The 24,621-nt window shown below is 53.5% G+C and overlaps 2 protein-coding genes across 2 annotated transcripts; one reads left to right on the top strand and one right to left on the bottom strand.

Annotated features, from left to right (window-relative positions):
- The first annotated feature begins 607 nt into the window (after positions 1-607).
- LRRC14B (leucine rich repeat containing 14B) lies at positions 608-5,575 on the top strand. Its single transcript, XM_025388738.1, has 2 exons — positions 608-1,534; positions 3,953-5,575. Exons 1-2 carry the CDS (start codon positions 636-638, stop codon positions 4,596-4,598), a joined length of 1,545 nt encoding a protein of 514 aa, XP_025244523.1. The 5' UTR covers positions 608-635; the 3' UTR covers positions 4,599-5,575.
- A 7,222-nt stretch (positions 5,576-12,797) lies between these two features.
- On the bottom strand, positions 12,798-24,601 carry CCDC127 (coiled-coil domain containing 127). Its single transcript, XM_025388739.1, has 3 exons — positions 24,521-24,601; positions 21,922-22,052; positions 12,798-13,993 (listed from the first exon to the last, which is right to left on the bottom strand). The coding sequence occupies exons 2-3, from the start codon at positions 22,040-22,042 to the stop codon at positions 13,332-13,334; spliced, it is 783 nt and encodes a 260-aa protein (XP_025244524.1). The 5' UTR covers positions 22,043-22,052; positions 24,521-24,601; the 3' UTR covers positions 12,798-13,331.
- Between the last annotated feature and the right edge of the window lie 20 nt (positions 24,602-24,621).

Here is a 24,621-nt window from a genome sequence, read left to right as displayed (position 1 = left end):
AGCCCATCAGGGAGGCTCCACCTCTCCCAGCCACTCGCTCCATGGAAAGTAGGGAATCACCCCCACCGGGTCCTTGGGGAGAATGAAAGGCACAGGGAAGGGGCGAAACAGCAGCTCCATTCCTGGCCACTTGTCTCACCCCAGATGCGAGGCAAAGTGTGGGAGCGGCCCCAGAGGCCACTGTGGAAAGGGAGCTCCTTACCGAGTGAGGAGGCACAGGGGCCTGGCCTATTCTCTGCCTGGTTGACTGTGGGGGGCCCAGGGCTGGGCAGCAGCCCCGCTTGGATGGTAAAACAGGACCTGCCCACTGGCCTCACCGGCCACCAGCGCAAACACCTACCAAGACTGGCTTTCTGCAGCATGGAGCACAGGCCTCTCTGCCCAGCCCTGCCATGGGCACGGGCTGCCCTTGTGTCGGCTGGGTGCCTGAGCCAAGCAACTCCCAATGGTTGGGTGCCCCGAGGCAGGGCAGACACAGGCGTCCCAGGACCAAAATAGCAGTCAGATGATCACAAGGCCCCACGGCAGGGCCCCCAGGGCAGGCGTGCGCACAGCTGCTGCAGCTAAAGATAGGCGAGAAGGGCACGCGTCTTGGGGAAAAGTCGTGGGGAGCGAGCACCGTCCTGTCTGGGGCCATGGGCACAATGAGGTCACTGCGCTTCATTTCTGCAGAAGCCCTGGTGTCCCACCCCCAGGTGGCCCGGCAGAGCCTGGACAGTGTGGCCCACAACCTCTACCCGCTCCTGTTCAAAGCCAGCTACCTGCTGGAGCGGGCGGAGGTGACGCGCGCTGTGCTGGGGCGCTGGCCCCTGGAGGAGTTCCGGCTGGGAGCGCTGCTGGGTCCCAGTGCCGACCACCCCCAGGACCTGCGCGACCGAGCCTGCCGGGCCTGCCTGGAGGCGCTGGTGCGCGGCCTCGCCGACCACGTGCTGCAGGACCGGAGCCGCCGGCGGCTGCGGGTGGCCGATCTCACGGGCATCCGAGACGTGCAGGTGCAGCGGTGCCCGTGCGGGAGGGCGCTGGGCAAGTGGGGCCGCACCCGGCTGCTGGCCAGGACCTGCTGTGAGCTGCAGGCAGAGCCCCTCGCAGCCGGGCGCCCCGTCGAGGTCCTCGCCGACCTGTTCGTCACTGAGGGCAACTTCGAGGCGGTGGTGCAGGCTCTGAGGCCAGCGGGCCCGGCCCCTCTGCGGGTGCACTGCCCCTCGTTCCGGGCGGACAGCCTGAGCCCCAGCCAGCTCCTGCACGTGCTGCGTCTGGCTGGCCCGGGTGCCCTGCGCAAGCTGGAGGTGGTGCACAATGTGCGGCTGCATGCGGGCCACGTGCACCAGCTGCTGGCCCAGGTGGGCTTCCCCCGGCTGGCCTCGCTCACCCTGCCCACCAAGGCCTTTGATGCACCCCCCGCCTGCGCCTCCACTCCCGACGGTGAGGACCGCCTCCTCGCCTCCATCGCCCGGGAGCTCAGCAAGATGACGCAGCTCACCGAGCTCAGCGTGGCCTTCTCCAGACTGACCGGGAAGATCCCGACGCTGCTTGGGTGAGTCTCAGGGACAGGACTGAGGGCCGGCTGGTGGCTGCAGAGGCAACCAGAGATAGTCCAGGGACTGCTCACCTCCAAGGCCATGAGGCTGCGTGGCCCCCAGCCTCTCACTCCGGGTGGGGCCAGAGCAACAGGGGAAAGAGCCACCAGGAAAGAACCGGGGTGCCATGTGTGACTTAGGGATATGGAGAGAATGCCAGGTAAAAAAAGAGAATATACAAATTACCAAATAGACAAAACGGAAGTCCCTACATGGTGTGGGGAGTTGTCTATTGTGGATTCACAAATCACCCCAGCACCTGGGGGCTTCAAACACGGTTTCAGCTCAGAAATCTGAGCCCCTCGGTGCCTGCGGCTCAGGGCTGCTGTCGGCCAAGGGTGCCATCTCATCCGAAGGCGGGATCCTCCCAGTCTCCCTCGAGGGAGGCCTGGGCTCCGTGCCGCGTGGACCTCCCCATGGTGGGACAGGAGGCTCATGCAGGATCCTCTCAGCAGTTCTGCGTGAAGCGGGCAGAGAGGGCAGCAGCCAGGAAGGGGCCAGGCCAAGGCAGCCTCAGGCAGTGGTGAGGGGGATGCCCGGCAGTGGGTTCAATGGGGGTGCCCAGCAGTGGGTCCTGGATGGGGAGTGCCCAGTGGTGGGTCCTGGGGGGTTGCCTGGTGGTGGGTCATGGGGGGGTGCCCAGTGGTGGGTCCTTGGGGGGGAGTGCCCAGCAGTTGATCCTGGGGGGTTGTCTGGTGGTGGGTCATGGAGGGAGGGTGCCCAGTGTGGGTCCTGGGGAAAGGGGTGCCTGGCAGTGGGTCCTGGGAGGGAGACTGGTGGTGGGTCCTGAAGGATGGGCACTTGGCGGTGGGTATTGGGGGGGTCACCGGGTGATGGCTCCTGGTGGGGCAACCTAGCGGTGGGCCTGGGGGACACCCAGTTTTGGGTCCTTGGGGTGGGACCTGGCAGTGGATCCAGGGGGAAGGGGCACCTGGTAGGTACTGGGGAAGCACCTAGCGGTGGGTCCTCAGGTCTGGGGGGCGTCTGGCAGTGGGTTCTGGGGGCGGGGGGCACCTGCAGTGGGTCCTGGTGGGGCACTTGGCAGTGGGTTTTGGGGGGAAGTGGCTGGCGGTGGCGGGGGTGCCTGGTGGTGGGTCCTGAAGTGGGTGCACCTGGTGGTGAGTCCTGAGATGGGGGGTGGCTGGCTGTGGGTCCTGGGGCGGCACCAGGCAGTAGATCCTGGTGTGGGATACCTGGTGGTGGGTCCTGAGGGACGGGGGGGGCCTGCAGTGGGTCCAGAGGGACAGGGCCCTGCAGTGGGTCCTGAGGGATGGGGGGGACCTGCGGTGGGTCCTGAGGGACGGGGGGGGGCCTGCAGTGGGTCCAGGGGGACAGGGGGCCCTGCAGTGGGTCCTGAGGGACGGGGGGGACCTGCGGTGGGTCCTGAGGGACGGGGGGCCCTGCAGTGGGTCCTGAGGGACAGAGGGGACCTGCGGTGGGTCCTGAGGGATGGGGGTGCCCCATGGTGGGAACTCAGGCAGGGGGCATACCTGGTGGTGGCTTCTCAGGTGGGGCAGGGGCACGCCGCAGTGGGTCCCAGGCCTGGGAGGGGAGCGTGTAGGACATTCAGGTGGGTGCAGGTGCAGGTGGGTGGAGGGTGAGGCAGTCTCCGAAGGAGAGGGTGGGGATGGGGCGGACCCCAGCGGTGTCCCCCTGCTCAGCGAGGACAGTGAGGCCGTGTGCCAGTGCAGTACTGCTCTGGAGATCTCCCTTGGAGAGCTCAGGACCAGAGCAGGTCTCACTCCAGCTGCCTGTGTTGGAGCTGGGCTGCCCTACCAACCAAGTCAGAATATGGGATGTGGGGCAAGGCGGGGTTTTTAGGGTTAGCCGGTGAGTCAGAGGCCGGACTGGAAGCCTCCACGGCCCTTCCCAGCTCTGAAACCCTGTGGGCTTCATCTTTGTCGGAGTGGAGCGGTGCTGTTCTGTGGCCTCATCGCCCCCGCTGTCTGCTTTCTGAGCAGACATTCTCATGGCCACAGGCACCACTTTTAGACAACACAAAAGCAGTTGTTGACAAAACAAACTTACCATTTAGGTGCTGAGGACAAAAGCCACACCTCTGGGTACAGCTGACTTCACCACGCGGCGGCCGGCAGTCATGGCCCACACTAAGCGAAGGCACGTGGTTGTGCTCCGGTAAAATGTTATTTGTGGACACCGAGTTTGAATTTCATGTAACTTTCACGTTTCACAAACTATTATATAAACATAACAACCACTCCTAGCTCATAGACTGTATGAAATTAGGTGGTGGCTGGACATGGCAGTGTGTTGACCCCGTGATGGACAAACGGGTTGTTCCCATTCGCCTGAGCTGAGGGCTCAGGCGAATGGGACCCTCCTCTCACCTGCGCTCTTTCCCCTGTGTTCTGCAGGCCCCTGCAGACCCCGCTGCGAGTGCTGGACCTGGCCAACTGTGCCCTGAACCACGCAGACATGGCCTTCTTGGCAGACTCTGCCCACGCTGCCCACTTGGAGGTGCTGGACCTGAGTGGACACAACCTGGTCAGCCTGTTCCCCTCGACCTTCTTCAGGCTGCTCGGCCAGGCTGCCCGGACGCTGAGGATCCTGACGCTGGAGGAGTGTGGCATCGTAGACAGCCACGTTGGCATGCTGATCCTGGGCCTGAGCCCCTGCCACCAGCTGCGCCAGCTCAAGTTCCTCGGGAACCCGCTGTCGGCCCGCGCCCTCCGGCGCCTCTTCGCCGCGCTCTGTGAGCTCCCCGAGCTGCGCTGCATCGAGTTTCCAGTGCCCAAGGACTGCTACCCCGAGGGTGCCGCCTACCCCCAGGACGAGCTGGCCATGTCCAAGTTTGACCAGCAGAAATACGACGAGATCTCCGAGGAGCTGCGTGCCGTGCTGCTGCGGGCGGACCGAGAGGACATCCAGGTCTCCACACCCCTCTTTGGAAGTTTTGACCCAGACATTCAAGAAACAAGCAATGAGCTTGGCGCTTTCTTGCTGCAAGCTTTCAAAAACGCTCTAGAAAACTTCTCCAGAGCACTGAGACAAATAGAGTAGTTCCTCCACTCGCACCAGCGACAGGTCTTGCATTTCAGCCTGCAGGTGCCCTGGGCTTTGGTCCTGGATCCGAGGCTTGGGCCTGGCATTCATCCCCATCACCACCACCACCAAAAGCAGTTCTTAGTGAAAATTGTAGGCGTGCCTGTTAAGCGCTGTAGAAGAGGAAGCCTTCCAGGAGAGGCGCCATGTGGTGCCCTTTAGTGGCAGCAAAGCAAGGTCCTGGAGGCAGGGGACGCCACCGAGCGTGACTGAGGGTCGGTGGGGGCAGACGCCACATGGCAAAGGGCAGAGAAGTCCGGGAGGTGTGAGGAGCGGCCGACCTGGCCTCCGCGCATCCGGGCACTGGGCGCAAGATGAAGCCTCGGGGGACAGATGTGACTGGGTGCCACAGCAGGGAGGGGGAGGGGAAGAGAGAACGCATCACACAAACTGCACAAAACAAGCAGCCCATGAAAAACAACCGAGAAAAAGAGGTGAAAAATGAACAGCAAACCGGACCCTGCTTCCTCCAGCAGGAGGCTCCCACCTGCTGCTGGTCACATCCTGCTTTCTGCACCTGCCGCTTACAGGATGCGGTGGGCCTGCAGGGAATGCGGGGCTTTTGGTTGCTGTTAGCGACTTTTCTTCTCGCTTTGTGTAGCCCCCCAGAACCGTGAGGGGCATCCGAGTGGGTGAGCACAGGCGTCCCCTGAAGCGCCGCCCGGACCAGGGCGTTCAGCGCTGCGGGGAGGCCTTCGCCCCACTGCTCCACTGTTTCTCACCAGCATTCACTGTGTCCCACAGGGCTCCAGGCTCAGACTGACGGGAGCTATTCTAGGTGTTTAATTGAAGGCCTAGCACTTGACCAGCCCCTGGAGAAGCTGACAACCACCTAAGACACATTTGGACTTGGTGTCCACCAAGAATGACTTTGTGCAAAGAAATGGCTGAGCACTAGAATAACTAAACGCAAATAAAATGTGTATTTCAGTGCAGTTCAGACAGGTGAGTGCTTGGTGTGGTTAAGTCCTCCTCAGACCCAAAACCAGGGATCTGAGTCACTGTGTGCCCATGGCTCCGCTCAAGTCACACCCCATGACAGCGCCCACCACGGGTGTGTCCCCACCCCAGGGTCCCGTATCACCCCCTCCTCAGGTGTCACCCCGAGTATGTCCCCACCCCTGCTGCCCCTACCCCCGCTGCCCTGTGTCACCCCCTTCCCAGGTGTGTCCCCACCCCAGGGGCCCCGTGTCACCCCCTCATCAGGTGTCACCCCGAGTATGTCCCCACCCCTGCTGCCCCCACCCCCGCTGCCCTGTCACCCCCTTCCCAGGTGCGTCCCCACCCCAATGGCCCCCGTGTCACCCCACCCCAAGTGTCTTCACCCCAGCTGCCCCCAGGTCACCCCCACCCAGGCTTGTCCTCATCCCCTTTGTGCTTCTGCCCCAGGTGTGTCCAGATCCTTCTCTGCCCAGGGTAGGGGTTTGCCTAGGAGTTGGGTACCCAGCACGAGTGCCGTACAGGAGCCTGTCTCCCAGGGGCATGTCAGAAATGGACGGTCCCCCGCCGAGTGGACAGATATGGTGACTTCCACCTCCCCACATTCGTCTCTGCCTGCTCTGCAACCACCTAAGCCCCTCTGCACACTGCAGGCAGTGCTTACCGGAGCCTCGTCCAGGGACGTGAGCTTGAGGTTGTGGCCACCTCTTGCAAAGGGGCGGGGAAGGTGCTGGGCCAACGTTTTTAATGACTTCTAACTGTAAAGCACAGAGTGGCTGCCACTGCTTTATGTCTGAATTTTTATTGTAAGACTCAGCCTCTGGGCAGCATGGTGACCAACCTGAAGGCCTGTGGCAGTGGAGAAGGGCCCAGGGTGCTGGGTGTCCTGAGGCCTGGGATTGGGTGGGGCACACAGGAGCCCACTGGTGTCAGTGGGCAGTGCTGAGCTACAAGCTCCCAACATATCCGGCTCCACAGACTCCCAGGGCTTCCCTACCAACAGCCCATTCTGATAAGGCCAGCAGGGCTGAGGAGCAGCACGGGCGGGATGAACACCTCCCTCGCCCGTCCTGTGCACGTCTCGCACTTGCTTCCACTGCACTGATTGGCCGCATCCTGCATGGCCGTTCAGCATTCGCTGGGTCTTTGTCCTTGCCCGATCCTGTGACTCCAGTTCTGGGTCGCATGGCCACACATCCAGCGTCCCTGGGCCCAGGAGCAGGCCTGCTGGGTTTTTATGGAGAGCACTTCTCTACCGCAGAAACCACGGCCTCCCACACAAGGAAAGCTGGTGGGAATCAGGCGAAACCATTAAGCAGATGAGTGCTGATCCGACCCAGCAAACGTCCATGGCAGCTGTAGCTGGGGTGCCCCGGTGGAGCCTCAGGGTTCACCTGCCCAGGCCCTCCCCGGCTTTCCAGGGCCAGTGGGTGAAGTCAGCAGGGTCCCAATGGGGGCCGCCATCTGGAGCCACCGTCTCTGCCTCCCTTGGGTCTTCCGCAGCAGCGTGGGCTGGTGCAGCTCCTTCAGAACACGACACTGCTTCCTGTCCACCATCCTGGCAAGGAGTGGGGGCCATTTTAGGGGCTCTGACTCAAGTCCTCTCTGCTTTAATGACTTGTTCCGCAGGTCAGGAAACAATGATCCTCTCGCAGGCCAAGGAGACATACGCAGGCCCAGTGGCGCCTCTGTGTGGCGGACGTGGCCAAGGGCCCTGGAACGTCAGGGTTGCTCTCGTCCACCGGCGCTCTGCTGCTCTCCCTCTTCGGAGCGGAGCAAGGCTCCATCAGCTGTCATCTCTGCATCCTGGAGCCCACTCTCCGTCAGCCCCACACAGCCCCGTGGGTGGGGGCACCAGGCTTGACGCCCCCAGCTCGAAGCCTGTCAGTCACCCCACCCACCTCTGTCAACCCAGAGCCCCTCAGCCCAGATCCCGTTCTCTGGCACCACCAGCCCTGGCCCATGGGGAGCAGCCACCTCGGAGCTATGGCATGGTGCTGTCAAGAGCAGGGCCCCAGCACCCCCACCTCCAGAGGAGGCCCCAGCACCCCACTCCCTGCCTGTCAGCCACCAACCAGCTTCGAGAAGCTCTCCCAGCAGGGATGGGCTCGGTCCCAGTGTCCCTGCTGGAACATTGAACAGAGCCGTCTGAGTGCCCCAGTGTGGCACCTTCTGCCCAACTGCCTTTCTTCGTTAATCCTCCTCACCCCACTCCCAACACCCAGGCCAGGCCCTGCACCTGCTCCTAGAGCAGGACTTGACTCCTCCACCTGGACCAGGCAGGTCCTGAAAGGCGGGGCACTGCCTGAGGGCTCTGCCAGATCCCCAGGTGAGGGAAATCTGCTTTCCCCATGGGCTGGGGGTGGCTGTGCTGGCACAAAGGGCTCCTGCAAATCTGGAGCTCACCCAGCAAACATCCAGGCGGCGGCAGCGGCTCTCAAGGGGCACTTGTGCTGTGAGCCGCAGAGCCACATTCAGGCTCGTCTGGTCCTGCTACCTGACAGCAAGACCCTTGGCCTGTCAGGGGGTCCACAGAAGATGAGCGGCCTGCGAAGCTGCCACAGAAGCCCTTCGGCTTCCACCACACGCCTGCTGTCGATGGTTGGCTGACTGAAGCCCTTTGTTTTCTCTTTTCAAGATTTCCCATGAAGCTAGCAAAAGTAACAAGCTCGGCAACCCTGATCTTCACTGTTCCCCCTCCGTTAGAACACCGCGGCATGGTGGAGCCCAGCGCTTCCCCAACTCGGCCCCCGCTGGAGCAGGACAGGCAGGGGCAGGCTCATCCCACTCCGTTAGAACGCCGCAGGATGGTGGAGCCCAGCGCTTCCCCAACTCGGCCCCCGCTGGGGCAGGACAGGCAGGGGCAGGCTCAGGAGCTGTGGGAACCGCCATGTCCCACCACATGGCCAGAGAAGCTGGTTTGGGGATTGGCATGGCTATGCAGAGATATGACACAGAGTGACAAGTACTCCAAGGCCCCTGAGAATACCTTATTTGCCTTTTTGGTTCTTCTCTGACATCTAACCTGCATTCTCCGTTCTTGCCCTGAAGTTTCGTGAGACAGCCTTAAATCCCTCTTTAACTTTCTAGGCACGAAACCTCTGCTGCTTACAACCGGAATCCTAAATTAACAGAGAAGTACGGCGAGAGGAGCCTTTTCAGCCTCAACCTATAAAACCCAGCGCAGTTACTCACACAGGTCAAGATAGATGGAGCAAGCTCAGCGCTGTCTACACAGCAGGCTGCCCCCATCACAGCCAGCCAGTGTCTAAAGCAGCTGCCTCCCCAAACACCCTGGCTCCTCCCAACATTGCACGGGCTGTCCTCGTGCTGGAACGAGGCACCACGAGGAGGAAGCAGCTGCCGCTGATGGCTGCACACACTGCCGTCTGGTCTCTGCAATGTCACAGGTGTAGTCTTCAGATTTGCTTTGATGTAGCGAACCTAACACATGAAAGTAACTAGAAAGCTGTTTTCTCCCTTCCCCTTAAAAAGATGATCTTAGTACACTATGAAGCAATCACTTTTTAAACAATCCAACACAGAAATAGTCCGTTACACATTTTAATCAGACATAACTTCTCTTTTAACGAACACACAGGTTATTTGGTGAAGATTTTCCGTTGAAACACCCTGTAATTGGTGCAAGGTTCGCAGAATGATTTTGTCCTTATGAAATCAACATCTGCCAGTTCACACATACACACACATACACACACATATGCACACATATGAAATATATATGAGAATTATATATCCTTATCGGTGACTGTTAACGAAGGAGGAAAAGCACATCTACCAAATGAGCTAACCAGACTAGTAGAGAAGTGCCGCCTCTTCAGTTTTGTTTTCGGAATGTCCAGGTCAATCGTGATGCCTTCTAATTTATTCCAAAGTCAAGTCTGAAGCAAGCGAAGTTAGAAAGTACAATCTCAATGCCTCCCTGAAAAAGTCCTTCCTTTTTAAGTCACTGCAACTTCATATACAATGTTCACTACAGACAAGGCTTACAGCCGCCGCCCCTCCTCTGCCCTGCAGCAAACCCTCCTCTCCCTGAGGAACCTGGACCTGCTTCCGAAACCGAGGATCTCCCAGCGCTCCGCTCCCTACCCCGAAGGGTCCTCTCTGCCTTGCTGGCTCAAGGTTTTATAGTTACTGTGACCTCCAAGAAAGCAGCAGGACAAATAATGCTTTACTCTGATGTCGCTACAAACTCAGCACACACACCAACCAGCACGATGACCCTTTTTTGCAGCTTTAAACCACTTTGGTTGAGGAATGTTCCACCGTGAGCTCACCTTTCGGTACATCTGTGGAGTTACCAAATGGCACAGCACCGTGTAACTATTCCAAACCTAACACAATCCATTTCAAAAGGTGGTGACGTCACAGCGACACTCAAACTTGCTGATGGAAGGCAGCCATGCCACACAAACAGAAACTAATATCAACCCTATAGAAAGACCATCTTCCGGCCGGGCGAATATCAACCCTATAGAAAGATCATCTTCTGGCCAGGCGAATATCAACCCTATAGAAAGACCATCTTCTGGCCAGGCGAATATCAACCCTATAGAAAGACCATCTTCTGGCCAGGCGAATATCAACCCTATAGAAAGACCATCTTCTGGCCAGGCGTGGTGGCTCACGCCCATAATCCCAGCACTTTGGGAGGCTGAGGCAGGTGGATCACCTGAGGTTAGAAGTTTGAGGCCATCCTGGCCAACATGGTGAAACCCTGTCTCTACCAAACATAGAAAAATTAGCCAGGCGTGGTGGCGGGCACCTGTAGTCCCAGCTACTCAGGAGAATAAGGCAGGTGAATCACTCAAACCCAGGAGGTGGAGCTTGCAGTGAGGCGAGATCGTGCCACTGCACTGCAGCCTGGACAACAGAACGAGATTGTCTCCAAAAAAAAGAAAAAAAGAAAGCTCGTCTTCCTAACTCTGCAGGACCGGGTCAGCGGGTCAGTGTCCACACCGGCTTGAAGGCTCTGAACATATCTATCTCGCTATAGAAGTAAGCTAGGCGGCCGGGCACGGTGGCTCAATCCTGTAATCCTAGCACTTTGGGAGGCCGAGACGGGCGGATCACGAGGTCACAAGATCAAGACCATCCTGGCTAGCACGGTGAAACCCCGTCTCTACTAAAAAAAATACAAAAAACTAGCCGGGCGAGGTGGCGGGCGCCTGTAGTCCCAGCTACTTGGGAGGCTGAGGCAGGAGAATGGCGTGAATCCGGGAGGCGGAGCTTGCAGTGAGCTGAGATCCGGCCACTGCACTCCAGCCTGGGCAACAGAGCAAGACTCCGTCTCATTAAAAAAAAAAAAAAGAAGGAAGCTAGGCTGACAGCACCCTGGACATTAGAAACAGGATGAGGATTAACAATTCGCCTCAAAAATCATTCACCTACAAAGTAGCTGACTGTATTTTCTTCATTTGAAGACAAACACGGAGTGGTTCCCACGGGACACCCAGCACACCGGACTGCTGCGGTGTGGAGCCTGCACCACTCTTTAGGCAGGGGTCTGACGCATCAGGAAGTACAAAAACGAGAGGAAGAGTTTCGTCCAGATTTACCGAAAAAATGACTTTTTAGGGGCCGGGTGCAGTGGCCCATGCCTGTAATCCCAGCACTTTGGGAGGCTGAGGCAGGTGGATCACCTGAGGTCAGGAGTTCGAGACCAGCCTGACCAATATGGTGAAACCCCATCTTTACTAACAACACAAAAATTAGGTGGGTGTGGTGGCGCACGCCCATAATCCCAGCTACTCAGGAGGCTGAGGCAGGAAAATTGCTTGAACCCAGAAGGCGGAGGCTGTAGCGAGCCGAGGTCACACCACTGCACACCCGCCTGGGTGACAGACAGCGATTCCCTCTCAAAAAAAAAAAAATTAAAATGAGTTTCTCAGATAAAGCGATGGTGGTAGAGCAGAAAGACACGCTAGCAGCCACTGAAGAGGAGCATCTGAGCACCCTTACAGGGTGTGGGTGCCAAGAGCAGAGCCTGCGGGAGGCCCGTGTCTGTTGCAGGCAGTGCATGTAGGCTCTGAGCCCGCCTCTGCCGTGCTCACGGCGTTCCAAGGATTTCAAACAATGCACGAGTGCAAAGCGTGTACAGCTCAGGGTGTAGTAACATGCGCTCCAGGAATAGTGGCCCTCACACTGCCACGTGGGTTCTATAAGCTTAGGATTTTTAACAGTTTGTCCTATTCCTATACAGACAGGCAGGCGGGGAGAACACAGCCCTTGAAAGCAGATGGACAACGCTGCTCCCGCTTCTGCCTGGCCACAAACTATCAAGTAACTGCACACAGGTTACTCTTGGTTCTGGAGAAAAGGTGCCTGGGCTCAGACTGGCTCCAACACTACTACCTGCGTGGCCTCAGGCAGCTCAGCTCTTCCACACCTCCATAAAGTGAGGTGCGTGGGGACGAATTCACACAGCAGGCCCAAGGCTGTGTCCTACCAGGGCCTGTGTGCAAGGCTGGCCCTTGACTGACATCTGGGAACTCGGATTCTGGGCGAGTTCCCAGCACCATTAACTCCTACAAGTGGCTCTGTGCCCGCAGTGCTTGTGCACCTGGCACAGACCACACCAAGCCCACCCTCCTTCTGGACAAGTCGGGGATTTCCACACAGGCCAGGCAGGGGGAACCATGTGACCAGCCCTTAGCAAAAGCCCAGGTGCTGAGTCTCCAGCGAGCTTGTTCTTACAGTCAGGTGTGTCCTGTGTGACTCCAGGGAGTGGACCCTGGAGCGCCCTGCACGTGGCTCCTCTGAGCACCACCCACACAGCCTCTCCCTTTGCTGATTCTGCCGAGTACAGCCCTGTGCTGAGTCCTGTGAGATCTCCCAGCAGGTTATGCAACCGGGGGCTGGCCTCAGGGCACCCCCGCAAAGAATAATAGTAATACATACTTCACAGGATTAGACTGGGGATCCCATGAGCGAAGAGGTTACAGGCTCAGTTCCCAGCAGCTATGTGTGACACGGGGCGGTAATACCTGTCTACCACGTCGGTTGCAGTAGACAATGAAATAATATATATAAAAATATTTTGTAAAGAGTGAAGAATTACACAAATAAAAAGTGGCATTATTACTCATAAATGGCAAGTATTTTTGAGTATATATCATTGCTAATAAATATCTGCTTGCTGAATACGACACAAGCCAAATTCCAAACACAAATTAGGTACCAACTGGATACAAGAAACACTTGGTGTTTCCTTCCCCTTTATGGGAAAGAGATCTTTAAAATAAAAAACCTTGATAATATAATATTACTACTTTCTATTATCATCTGTTATGCAGTTCTACACATTATCTGACAAATTCTTAATGTAATCTGGTGAGAGAAAAATAATTTGAGGAGAAAGTATTTAGGGAGTGATGAAACACAGAAAAGTACTTGTGGTAAGGACCAGTATTGTATTTGACTTTTTAAAAAACCATTTTTACCCTGGAGCTAAAATACGAGGTTACACTGTTCTGCTTGATACAATACGGGCAGCTTACAAATGCTTCAGGGAAACCACATCCCCAGCAGCTGCAGAGCGTCAGGAGGAAACCCTCTGTCTCTGAGGCTTCGGGCACTTCTGCTCTGAGGGTGGCGGGAGTGGAGGTCGCTGCTGAAGGGTGGCGGTGTGGCCATGGCACAGGCAGCAAGGGACAGACGATGCCAGAGGCCCAGAAGGCTCATGGCTGCCTGGCCTCGCGTCACTAAAAGCAGTTTTATTTCATCCTTGTCTTACTTTTCTAGTATGGCTTCCTCTACTCTCTTAAACTTCTTTAGTTCCACAACTAGTTCCCAGTATCTGAGATAGAGCCACATGAGTCTGCCATTCTGGCGTTTGTTGGTGTTCCAGACTTCACCACAGTATGTATCGTGCTGAAATATGTCGGTGAGACCGGCTGCCATCTCTAGGTCCGCAGCAACGGGGTCGACGGACGCTCGCACCAGTAAGCTCTTCTCTAGCTCCAGCCGCTTGCTGCGAGGAAGAAACAGACTGCAGTAGATGTTCTGTCTTTCCGTGAGAACAGCTTCGAACTCCTTCAGCAAAAGCCTGGCTCTCCTTTGCCAGTTTTCTTCCTTTTGCAGGCAGCTCAAATACACATTTCTCAAAGGCTGCACCTGCCTTTTTTCTTGCATCACCTGGGCCCGTTCCTGTTCCAGAAGCTTCTTCTCTTCTACCAACTTGCGCCCCTGAGAGATAAGGGCTTCTCGATAACTAGCTGTTCTGTTCTGTTCCTTTTCGAGTTCCAGGGACAACTGAGCAACAGCACGCCGATTTTCTGAGATCATGGCATGGTACTTGGCTTCCAGATCCTGTTGAAAAGCAGTAGTTCTCTGACGGCAGGCTTCTCTCTCTTTTTCTATTTCTTTCTGGGATTCCCTAGACCAAATCCAACCTGACATGAATGGAGAAAAATACACAAAATGAAAAAGTTAGGGCTGAAGTTCTATAATTTTCACTTAAATCATAAGGCAGCTAAGGATAGCATTTCAATAAAAGCTTAAGACCTCAGCCGTACCAAGATCACTTCTGTACAAAAACGTGTCACAGGCCAGGTTCTTATCTTAAAATCAGGCAAGGGCTGGGTGACCAAACGATCCTAACCCTAACCCGTTCCATCTTCTAATTGTTTGTTGCTAAGAAGATCTACCACTGCTTTTTTCTCCTCTCAAACCCACCACCGTTTGCCTGCTCTGGCTCTAGTACAACTGGCAAAGTTTAAAATATTTGGGGTCGGCTTCAACTACCGTTGGCCGGGTTCTTATAAAAGTTGTATTTAGCTTTGCCTGGTGGCAACGAGTAAACGGCCTGAGTTTGAGACACTGCTTACGTTCTGATAAGGACACATGAAAATAAAGTGGGTTAAAAAGTTTAGCCTCAAGACACAGTGGGCTTCTTTCCTCAAACTGGAGACTGCCGGAATCTCACGAAAACGGGACGGGGACTGCTGGGAGGCTGGAGTGGGCATTGCCCGGCTCTGCCCCTCACACCAAAGAGCAGCAGGGCTGGCCTGCGCTGCAGAGAAACCCAGTGCCTCTAAGGCCTGATGACCCACAGAGCCTGCCGGCCAGCATGCACCTGGCTCCAGATGGAGTCACCGACTCTTTGCCCGTCCCACAAGTAAGAGTTGGGTGTGTTTCAACAATAAAAAAAATGACCGTGCGATAATAGTTCCATCCACATTCCGAACTGATGCTATTGCTCAATAATTTCATACATGTTAGAGCAACTACTGCTAAGTCTCAGTTTTTCCAAATAGCGATGCGTTCTGCTTGGACATTCTAAAAGCAGCACGGAATTGAGTCCTCTGGAAAACAGGATTGTATGGCAAATATTCTTTTTTTTTTTTTTTTGAGACGGAGTCTCGCTCTGTCGCCCAGGCTGGAGTGCAGTGGCCGGATCAGCTCACTGCGAGCTCCGCCTCCCGGGTTTACGCCATTCTCCTGCCTCAGCCTCCCGAGTAGCTGGGACTACAGGCGCCCGCCACCTCGCCCGGCTAGTTTTTTGTATTTTTTAATAGAGACGGGGTTTCACTGGGTTAGCCAGGATGGTCTCGATCTCCTGACCTCGTGATCCGCCCGTCTCGGCCTCCCAAAGTGCTGGGATTACAGGCTTGAGCCACCGCGCCCGGCCTGTATGGCAAATTTTCAAAGCCCAAGGCCCCAAAAGCCACTGAAAGCAGCAGTGTGGGTTCCCTCGTGCGCTTCTATCCTGCAACCCATCCCCCACTAACCACTCTGTGAAATCCCTCGTCCATAGCCCCTTCTAGAACCACTGGAGTTTCCATCCACTTTCATGGTTCTCTTCCTCCTTTCGCTGCTTCCCCCAACCCAGGTGGCGTCCTTGACATTCAATTCTTTTCTCCCAGGTCATTAATGGTCACCTTTTTCTCCTGGGTCATTAATGGCCTTTGTGGGAGCAATTCCATGACAGCAAGATTTCCATTAGCCTGAAAGCCAGTCTCCCTTGGATATGCTGTTGACACCTCACTGCGTAAGCACAAAACCAAACTCATCCTTCCTCAACCAAAAATAGCTGCTAGTCCTACTTCAGATGACAACTCAAACTCATGTCATCTTTATCTCCTCCCTTTGACAAGAGCTCACAGGCAGAGGCCTGACCAGGAAAGAAGCTGCTACAATGTCACTTGATGAGCATTGAGGGGTTTGCAAAGGTATGTGAGGAGAGAGAAGGGAAGGCTCGTCTGGTTTTGGTGAAGTCAAGGAAGGCTTCATAAAAAGGTGAATGAACAAAGTCTGGAAGGCTGAGCAGGAGCCGCAAGGAAGTTACCTGAGGTCAAATGAGCAGGAGCTGCAAGGAAGTTACCTGAGGTCAAATGAGCAGGGCAGGCGAGAGCCTTGGAGAGCGAGAGGTTCCAGGAGCCAGATGTGCCTGGGGATGGGGCTTACGTCAAGGAGAAGCTGGCGCTGCCTTTGGAGAGTCACAGGTGCCAAATGAGAGGGGCCCCCAGGAGACCCGGACAAGGAGCACGGGATGTGCTCTGCAGCCATGAGGAGTCAAAGGAATTAACGTGACTTAAGAGCATCCAGGAGGTGTGGAGGGCTGGAGGTGGGGCTGGGAGAGGTGGGCTGGGAGGGGTGGGGCCAAATCAAGAGGAGACAGGCAGCTGCTCCCTGATACAATCTGGGGGCGATCTCAGTCAAGTCACATCATTGACAAGTAAAACCACTGGAAAACTAACACAGACAATGATGCATACAGTTAAGCATCAGACCCCACCACACAGGCTGTGGTTATTGGGAAGTTTGGGGCTGGACAGGGAGCCAGGCAGGGGAGGCTGCAGGCAGCTTTGCAGAGGAAAATGTGGCACGACAGGCTGGGCGTCAGGAAAACCTGAATTCCGAGTCTGACCCGAGAGACGCCTCATGACTCTGGGCACATGCGACTTTTCAAAGCCTCAGTTTCAGGTGGGACTCCTGCTTCTGGGAAGACGGAGTAGATGTCCTCCCTATTCTTCTAAGAAAACTAAGAAGACACAGTAGACGTCCTCCCTATTCTTCTTCTAATTGAACTAAAAATCCTGGACTTCATCGATAAAACAAGATGACTCTGAAAGGTAGAGAGAAGGGAGACTGGCTTGGGTCCCTGGGACCCCAGGAACAACATGGGGGCAAGTCCTCTAGGTTTTCATTTTGCTTCATAGATCCCAGACTTGGAGCTGAAGACACAGGTAATTGGAAATCTCAACGGGTGCAGACAAAAAAAGAAACTCCAACAGAGCCTGCTGTCTCGGCCCAAAGGACCATGTAGGGGCCTGGTAAGGGAGAAAACATTCCAACAGTAATCACTCTACATCAGCCAAGTAATACAGAAAAAACTGTGGCCCCCCGCTCCCACCCAGCGGCAAACACAGGGTGGGGTCGGGGGGAGGCACGTGGGGAGCAGCGCTGAGGCCTTCCCAGCCAGGGGCACCAGTAGAGGCCAGGGGGCTGGAACTCCCACCCTTTCCTCGGGGGCCCACGGGGGCCAGAGGCTGAGTAGGAGCCTGGACTTCTATCCCAACCCAGCGGTAAGGAGGCTGCGTGGCCCTTCCCCGGCCAGGGTGTTGTTCAAGAACGCCAGCTAAAACTGAAGGTTTAAATAAAAACCAGTGTTTCATCATGTAACACCCAAAATGCCCAGGTTCCAGCAGAAAATCACTCATAGTACCAAGGGTTAGGACGGGTCATGCTAAATGAACAAAGATGACCAACAGATGCCAATAGCCGGATGAGAGACGGCAGTATTATCTGACGAGGACTTCAGAGCAGCCGCCATGACAGAGAGTCAACGAAAACAAACAGAAGACATAAAGAAGAACCAAATGAAAATTCTAGAACTGAAAAACAGAACAACTGGGAGAAAAACTGGAATGATGGACTAGACATGGAGAAGCAAGAGCAGCGCGCCCCGGGCAGAGGCTCAGGACTCCCCCGTGAACACAGGAGCAATCCTTTGCAGCCTAGCCACAAACATAATTCCACAATATGTAAAAGGAATTCTACAGCATGGCCATGGGGGGATTGCTCCAGAGACAAAAGGCTGGTTCAATATTCAAAAATCAATGTAATCTAACACATTACTGGCCGGGCGCTGTGCACTTTGGGAGGCCAAGGCGGGCGAATCACGAGGTCAGGAGATCGAGACTATCCTGGTTAACATGGTGAAACCCTGTCTCTATTAAAAATACAAAAAAATTAGCCAGGCGTGGTGGTGGGCGCCTGTAGTCCCAGCTGCTGGGTAGGCTGAGGCAGGAGAATGGCGTGAACCCGGGAGGTAGAGCTTGCAGTGAGCCGAGATTGCGCCACTGAGCTCCAGCCTGGGTGACAGAGCGAGCCTCTGTCTCAAAACAAAACAAAACAAACAACTAACACGTTACTAAGCTGATGAAGAAAAATCACATGATCACATCAATTTAAACCAAAAAAAAGGACCAAATTCAACACCTATTCATGAAAACCAGGAATACAGGGGAGTTTCCTTGACTTGATAAACAGCATCCACAGACAACCTGCGGCGACACTGTACTTAGCTGGGAGAGGCTGAGTGTGTTCTCTCTGGTCAGGGACCGTCCGACAGAGTTCCGGAAGTTCCAGCGACCGCCGGAAGGCAAGACAAGAAATCAAAGGCAAACAGGCTGGAAAGAAGAAATACAACTAAAGTCTTATCCCTTATAACAAAATCAACTCAAATGGGTAAGTGCTTAAATGTAAAATGTAAAACTAAAACTCTAGGGAGAAAAAACCTTCAGGATCTAGGGCAGAATTCCTCGACTTTCCACAAAGAGTAGACGATGAGAAGCTGCCCCCCATCAAAAGTACCACTTTTACACTGCAAACGCCCCTCTGAAGAGAATGAACAGACAGGCTACAGACCGGAAAAGGATACTTGCAAGCCACATATGCAACTAAGGACTAGAACCTAAGACATACTAACAACTCTCAAAACTCAACGTTAAAAACAAACAGTCTATTAGAAAACGGCTGAAAGACAAGAATACTCATTCCATCAGGATGTGCTGATGGCAATGAGCACGTGAGGAGGTGCTCGGCGTCGCACACTGGAGCCACGATGAGAAAAGATGCTCAACGCTGCACAGCAGAGCCATGACGAGACAGCACCGCACACCCATCAGGATGGGCAGACAGGACAGCAGTGTGAGCACCAAATGCCAACCAGGAGGTGGAGAACCCGATCAGCTCTGCATTGCTGGTGAGAACCTAAAACGGTGCAGCCACTTGTGAAACATTTCAGCCCTTTCTTAAAAAACTAAAGGTGCAACTTCCATAACACCCAGTAATTTCACTTCTGGCCCTTTATCCCAGAGAAATGAAAACTTACATTGACACAAAAACCTACACAAGAATGTTTATGAGAGCTTTATTCATAACAGCTGAAAACCGGAAAGGACCCAGATGTCTTTCAGTGGTTAAACACACTGTGGTATGTCCATGTCATCAAACACCACTCAGCAATGAAAATATCCATGAACTACTGATACAGCAACAATCTGCACGGACCTCAGGGGGTTACGCTGAATGAAAAAAGTCAACCCAAAAGGTTATATACCGTTTGATTCCATTTATATAACATTCTTGAAATGACGAAGTTCTGGAGATGAAGAACAGATCAGCGGTTGCCGGGGGCTGTGGAGGGAGGGCGGAACACAGGGCAGCACGAGGGGCCCGGGATTGGGGGATCTTGACGGCATCCTGGCAGATGTCTTGGCTGTGACACTGCACTGTCATGTTGCAGATGCTTCCATTGGGGAAAGCTGGGTAGAGGGTACATGGGCTCTCTGTATTACTGACGACAACTGCATGTGACTTACATCACCCCAAAATAAAATATTTAATTAAAAGAAACTGAGTTGGGCCCCGTGAACTCAACCAGTCCCTTTCAGCTCTAAGACTATGTGTTTTCTAGGTCAGGAGAGGAAACGGGAGGTACAGGAACGCTAGAGGGGAGAAAGCATGGAGAGATGGGAAAAGCACGGAGACAGAGATGGGGAAAGGGGAATCAGGAAGACCGAGAGGAGAGAGATGGGGAAAGGGGAATCAGGAAGACCGAGAGGAGAGAGATGGGGAAAGGGGAATCAGGAAGACCGAGAGAAGAGGGGGGAAAGCAGAATGACAGAGGAGGTGTGAAGAGAGAGAAGCCCACTGGAGCGCTGAAATACTGAATAGTCTCCCAGGGGAGCTACTCAGGGTAAGAATTTCTCCAGGGACTGCTCTTTCAGGCAAGCACAGTTACACACATTTCTATGTTATGTTAAGTAAAAATCTAGTAAATGGCCTGGGCACGGTGGCTCACACCTGTAATCCCAGCACTTTGGGAGGCCGAGGTGGGCAGATCACGAGGTCAGGAGATGAAGACAATCCTGGCCAACATGGTGAAAACCCATCTCGACTAAAAATACAAAAATTAGCCGGGCATGGTGGTGGGTGCCTGTAATCCCAGCTGCTCAGGAGGCTGACGTAGGAGAATCACTTGAACCAGGGAGTCGGAGGTTGCAGTGAGCCGAGATTGTGCCACTGCACTCCAACCTGGCGACAGAACAAGGCTCCGTCTCAAAAAACAAAACAAACAAACAAACAAACAAAAATCTAGTAAATGAAATAAGTGATCAGGACAAACTGGCTTCTCATCAATAAATCAATCAATGGCGCTTATGAAGTATTCATATGTCTGCCTCTTCTTCTAGACTACACTAGGGGCTGGTTAACGCTCCTGTGTGCAACAGAACCTCAAACACATCATAACACACCTTTGGAGAATCCTTACAAGAATGTCAAGTTAACAATTATCTCTCACCACACTACCTCAGCAAAAAACCAAGAAGAAAAAATAAAATATTCTTCAACCCTTTTCAGGGACAGAAAGCATCATTTCAAAAGTCCAAGAAGGGGAGGTAAGAATTTCAAAAGTGAAAGTTACCATGAAAGGCTATAAAAGCTGGAGATGAGTCTGAGAAACAAATGGAAAATGAGTCACTTCAGGGCCTCTCCCAGCCTCAAAGCCAATTAATTATTACATTAGTAAAGAGTAATTTTTAACCTTCCAATCCACTCACCCTAGCCACAGGCAACAGTAGCCTCTCCAAGTGTTAAGTGTTTTTTTTTCCAAGCCTGCAGGCGGGTGAGCTTTTCACATGGCAGCCCCTTAGCATTGGATGTGGACCTGCCCTGTCTTTCACCAAGAAGCAAGCACTGTGCAGATCACTGAGTCATAAAAACCACCTGCTCTTACCAGCCTCCTCTTCCTCTACAGCAAAACTTCTAACCTGAGACATGGAAGCAGATAAAAAGCCTCTACGTAAAATGTACCACTACAGCTAGAGGGCAGTTTTGCCTTTCGTCCATTCAATTACTCAGTCTCTCATGTTCCTAAGTGCCAGCCCAGAACCATGGAACCTGAAGAAACACAAAACGCACTCCTCTGCATCAGTGAATTGATTGTGTGGTGGGGATATAAGTCTGCATGTGACTGACAGGTCCCCAGCGTGGTGCCAAGTCAATCTAAACTAGAGAGAATTTCTGGTCAGGCCAAGCAGAGATTTCCTGAATGAAGTCTCCGAAGATTGATTTCCTAAACATTAAACATCACTGGTTTTCCAAAATTGGTTTTCTTTTTTTTTTTTTTTTAAACCCTGTTGCCCAGGCTGGAGGGCAAGTGGTGCCATCTCCATTCACTGCAGCCTCGACCTCCCAGTTCCACTCACTGCAGCCTCGACCTCCCAGCTCCACTGATCTCCCCACCTCAGCCTCCTGAGGAGCTGGGACTACAGGTGTGCATGGCCACGACTGGCTAATTTTTCTACTTTTTGTAGAGACGGGGTTTTGCTGTGTTACTCATGCTGGTCATGCGATCTGCCCACCTGGGCCTCGCAGAGTGCTGGGATTACAGGTGTGAGCCACCACACCCAGCCCACTGGTTTCCTTTACACCCGTTCTTTTCCCCCATCAGTGATTATGAAAGCACTTGAAACAAGGAACCGCCCCCGCTGAATTGAGAGCTGCAAAGCCTTGAGAGGGAACTTAGTTATTAAAACCTACCCCACACAAAATGCTTCGAAACGCCTTGGCTGACTTAATCCTCGCAATGTGCTGAGGTTAAGTATGATTCTCCATCTCCTGTGAACAGGAAAACTGAGGCTCAGAGGTTAAGTGATTTGCCCACGGTTCACTGCATGGGATAAAACTCGGCTGTCCCTGGCAGGTCCCAAAGTCACAGCCTTCAGGCTCCCACATCATGCTGCCTCCCTCACCGGGGCTCCACACTCTCAGCCTGGAAAACATGAATTTTAAGAAAACCATGACTTACGAAAAGCAGCCAGTCCCAGCATTGGAACCAACAGGGCATAATTCCATCTGCTTCCATCACCACCATCCGCCCTGGAATTAGGCCGGATATTCCAGTTTGGGGGATCATTGAGGTTATTCATGGAGATATACCTTGAAGTAAAGAATAAAAACGTTAACTAGTTTTATTCAAGAAATGTTTTTCAGTTTTAACTATGTGCTGCAGAGCACTGAGGCCCTACGGGATTCAAAGAAGGAAAAAACAAGACCAGAGTCGGGCGTGGTGGCACACACCTGTAGTCCCAGCTACTCGGGAGGCTGAGGCAGGAGAATCACTTGAACCCGGGAGGTGGAGGTTGCAGTGAGCCAAGGTCACACCACTGCACTCCAGCCTGGCGACAGAATGAGACTCCGTCTCAAAAACAAACAAACAAACAAAAAAACCAAGAACTTAGATGAAAGTGACTCACAATCTGGTTGGGGAAAGTGGAGAAAACAGACATGTCTTAAGCATCTGAAGTGCAGGTAGAATCAGGTAAGTTCTCTAGTACAAATATGTTTAAATGTATGGCTGCTGCGATGGTTAATTTTGTATGTCAACTTGACATACCATGAGGTGCTCAGATACATGGTTAAGCATTATTTCTGGGTGTGTCTCTAAGGGAGTTTTTGGATGAGATTAGCATTTCAACCTTTAAACCAATTTCTTACATCTCTCCCCTCTATTGGTTGTTTCTCTGGAGAACCCTCATACAGTTGTATCAAAGATACAGAATCAATTCCAAAAAAGTGGGCTCACACCAGACACTTTCATATGAGCTAGGGTTTGAAGAGTGAGCAGCATTCTGACAGGCAGAGAAAGAAGGAAAGGGTCTTCTCATCAGAAGGAAGACTGCGAGGAAGGCAGGGAGGGGTGATGTGGTGGGGAAGCTGCAAACAGTGCTAGAAGCTTCTCAGGCCTCCTGGTGTGGTGGTGATGAATGCAGAGATGACAGAGCTCTCTGCTTCGGGCTCAGCATGCACCCTCTATAGCAAGGCTGGGGGGCTAACGTTAATAAGAATTTACTAATTTACTGAGTACCTACACGAGGTTGCACGTTTTCACAAAGTAGAGTCACTTTAAATGTGTTTACATGTGACCTCCACAAATACACACGATTATAAAATAGTCAAGGGATGTATAATAAACAAGAAATCCAATCCAATTTCTGAAAACTTTTCATGGGATTTTCAACAAATATTTAACATCTAAAGATAGAAAATTATGATAAGCAATAAAGATATGACAAAAATATGTCTCAGAGCTTAATACTAACGGGTTTGTGGTAATTATAGAATTAAAAAATTAAGGCCAGGCGCGGTGGCTCACGCCTGTAATCGCAGCACTTTGGGAGGCTGAGGCAGGTGGATCACCTGAGGTCAGGAGTTTGAAACCAGCCTGGCCAATATGGTGAAACCCCGGCTCTACTAAAAATACAAAAATTAGCTGGGCCTGGTGGCGGTGGCCTGTAGTCCCAGCTACTTGGGAGGCTGAGGTGGGAGAATCTCTCTTTTTTTTTTTTAGACAGTCTTGCTCTGTTGCCCAGGCTGGAGGGCAGTGGCCTGATCTCCGCTGTCCGCGGGAGAATCTCTTGAACCCTGGAGGCGGAGGTTGCAGTAAGCTGAGATCGCACCATTGCACTCCAGCCTGGGCAACAAGAGCGAAACTCCATTTCAGACAAAACAAAACAAAATTAGATAGATAACTAACCCAGGACCAAAACTGCATAACTAAAAAAAAAGTCTAGGAGGTACTATGTCCATTCCCTGCAAGCCAATAAAGGCCAGGTCTGGGGCATACATCCAAGAAAATAATACTAAAGATGAAGTTACGGTCACAAATATGTTCTGTACGGTGTTGTTTACTAAGAGTAAAAATGGGAAACAACCCAAATATCAATAAAATGGGACTGAACCATTGCAAATTTACTAAAATAACTCAACATTGTTAAACATCTCGCATAAGAGAAAGATTTTAATAATTTAAAGTGAAAAGACAGGAAACAAAATTGCTAATGATTATTGGTTTATTTTTCATGCCACTTCATTCCACAAAAAGATTTCAGGTATCTTACAAAAAGACACACTAGAAATATTAAAATACTCTCTGAACCTGAAGCAAAATCAGGGTAAGCTAGCAGAAAGGCGTATAAGCCAAAGGGATCTACGCATCTTTAAAAGCTGACCACGGCCCTGCGCGGTGGCTCCGCCCCTAATCCCCGCATTTGGGGAGGCCGAGGAAGGAGGATCGCTTGAGGCCAAGAGTTTGAGACCAGCCCGGGCAACACAGCAAGATCCCGCCACTACAAAAAATTTAGAAATTAGCCGGAAGCCAGACGCTAGGGACATGGCTGAGGATCGCTCCCGCCCCTCGGAGGCCGGAGACCGAGGGTCACTCCCGCTCAGTAGAGGCCGGAGGCCCCGGGTCGCTCCCGCCCACCTCCGCGGGCGAGCGCAGCCCCTCCGACCCCATTCCCTGTGGTCTGGACGTTCAGGCCCCCTCTGGGCGATCCCGCAGAACCACCCACGGCGCTTTAAAAATGTTGGTGCCCAACACCTCCCCGAAATAGGGCCCGCACTACCTCGGTCGGGGAGCCCAGGACCTCCGCGTCCCCCTCAACGCCTCCGTCCGCGGGTCCGCTTTGCGCAGGCGCGGCGCCCCCACTCAGCCCCCGCCCGGGCG

The sequence above is a fragment of the Theropithecus gelada genome, chromosome 6 (assembly GCF_003255815.1).
Source record: "Theropithecus gelada isolate Dixy chromosome 6, Tgel_1.0, whole genome shotgun sequence".
NCBI classification, from domain to species: Eukaryota; Metazoa; Chordata; class Mammalia; order Primates; family Cercopithecidae; genus Theropithecus; species Theropithecus gelada.
The sequence above is the reverse complement of the archived record's forward strand: the minus strand, read 5'-3'. Positions and strand labels throughout refer to the sequence as shown.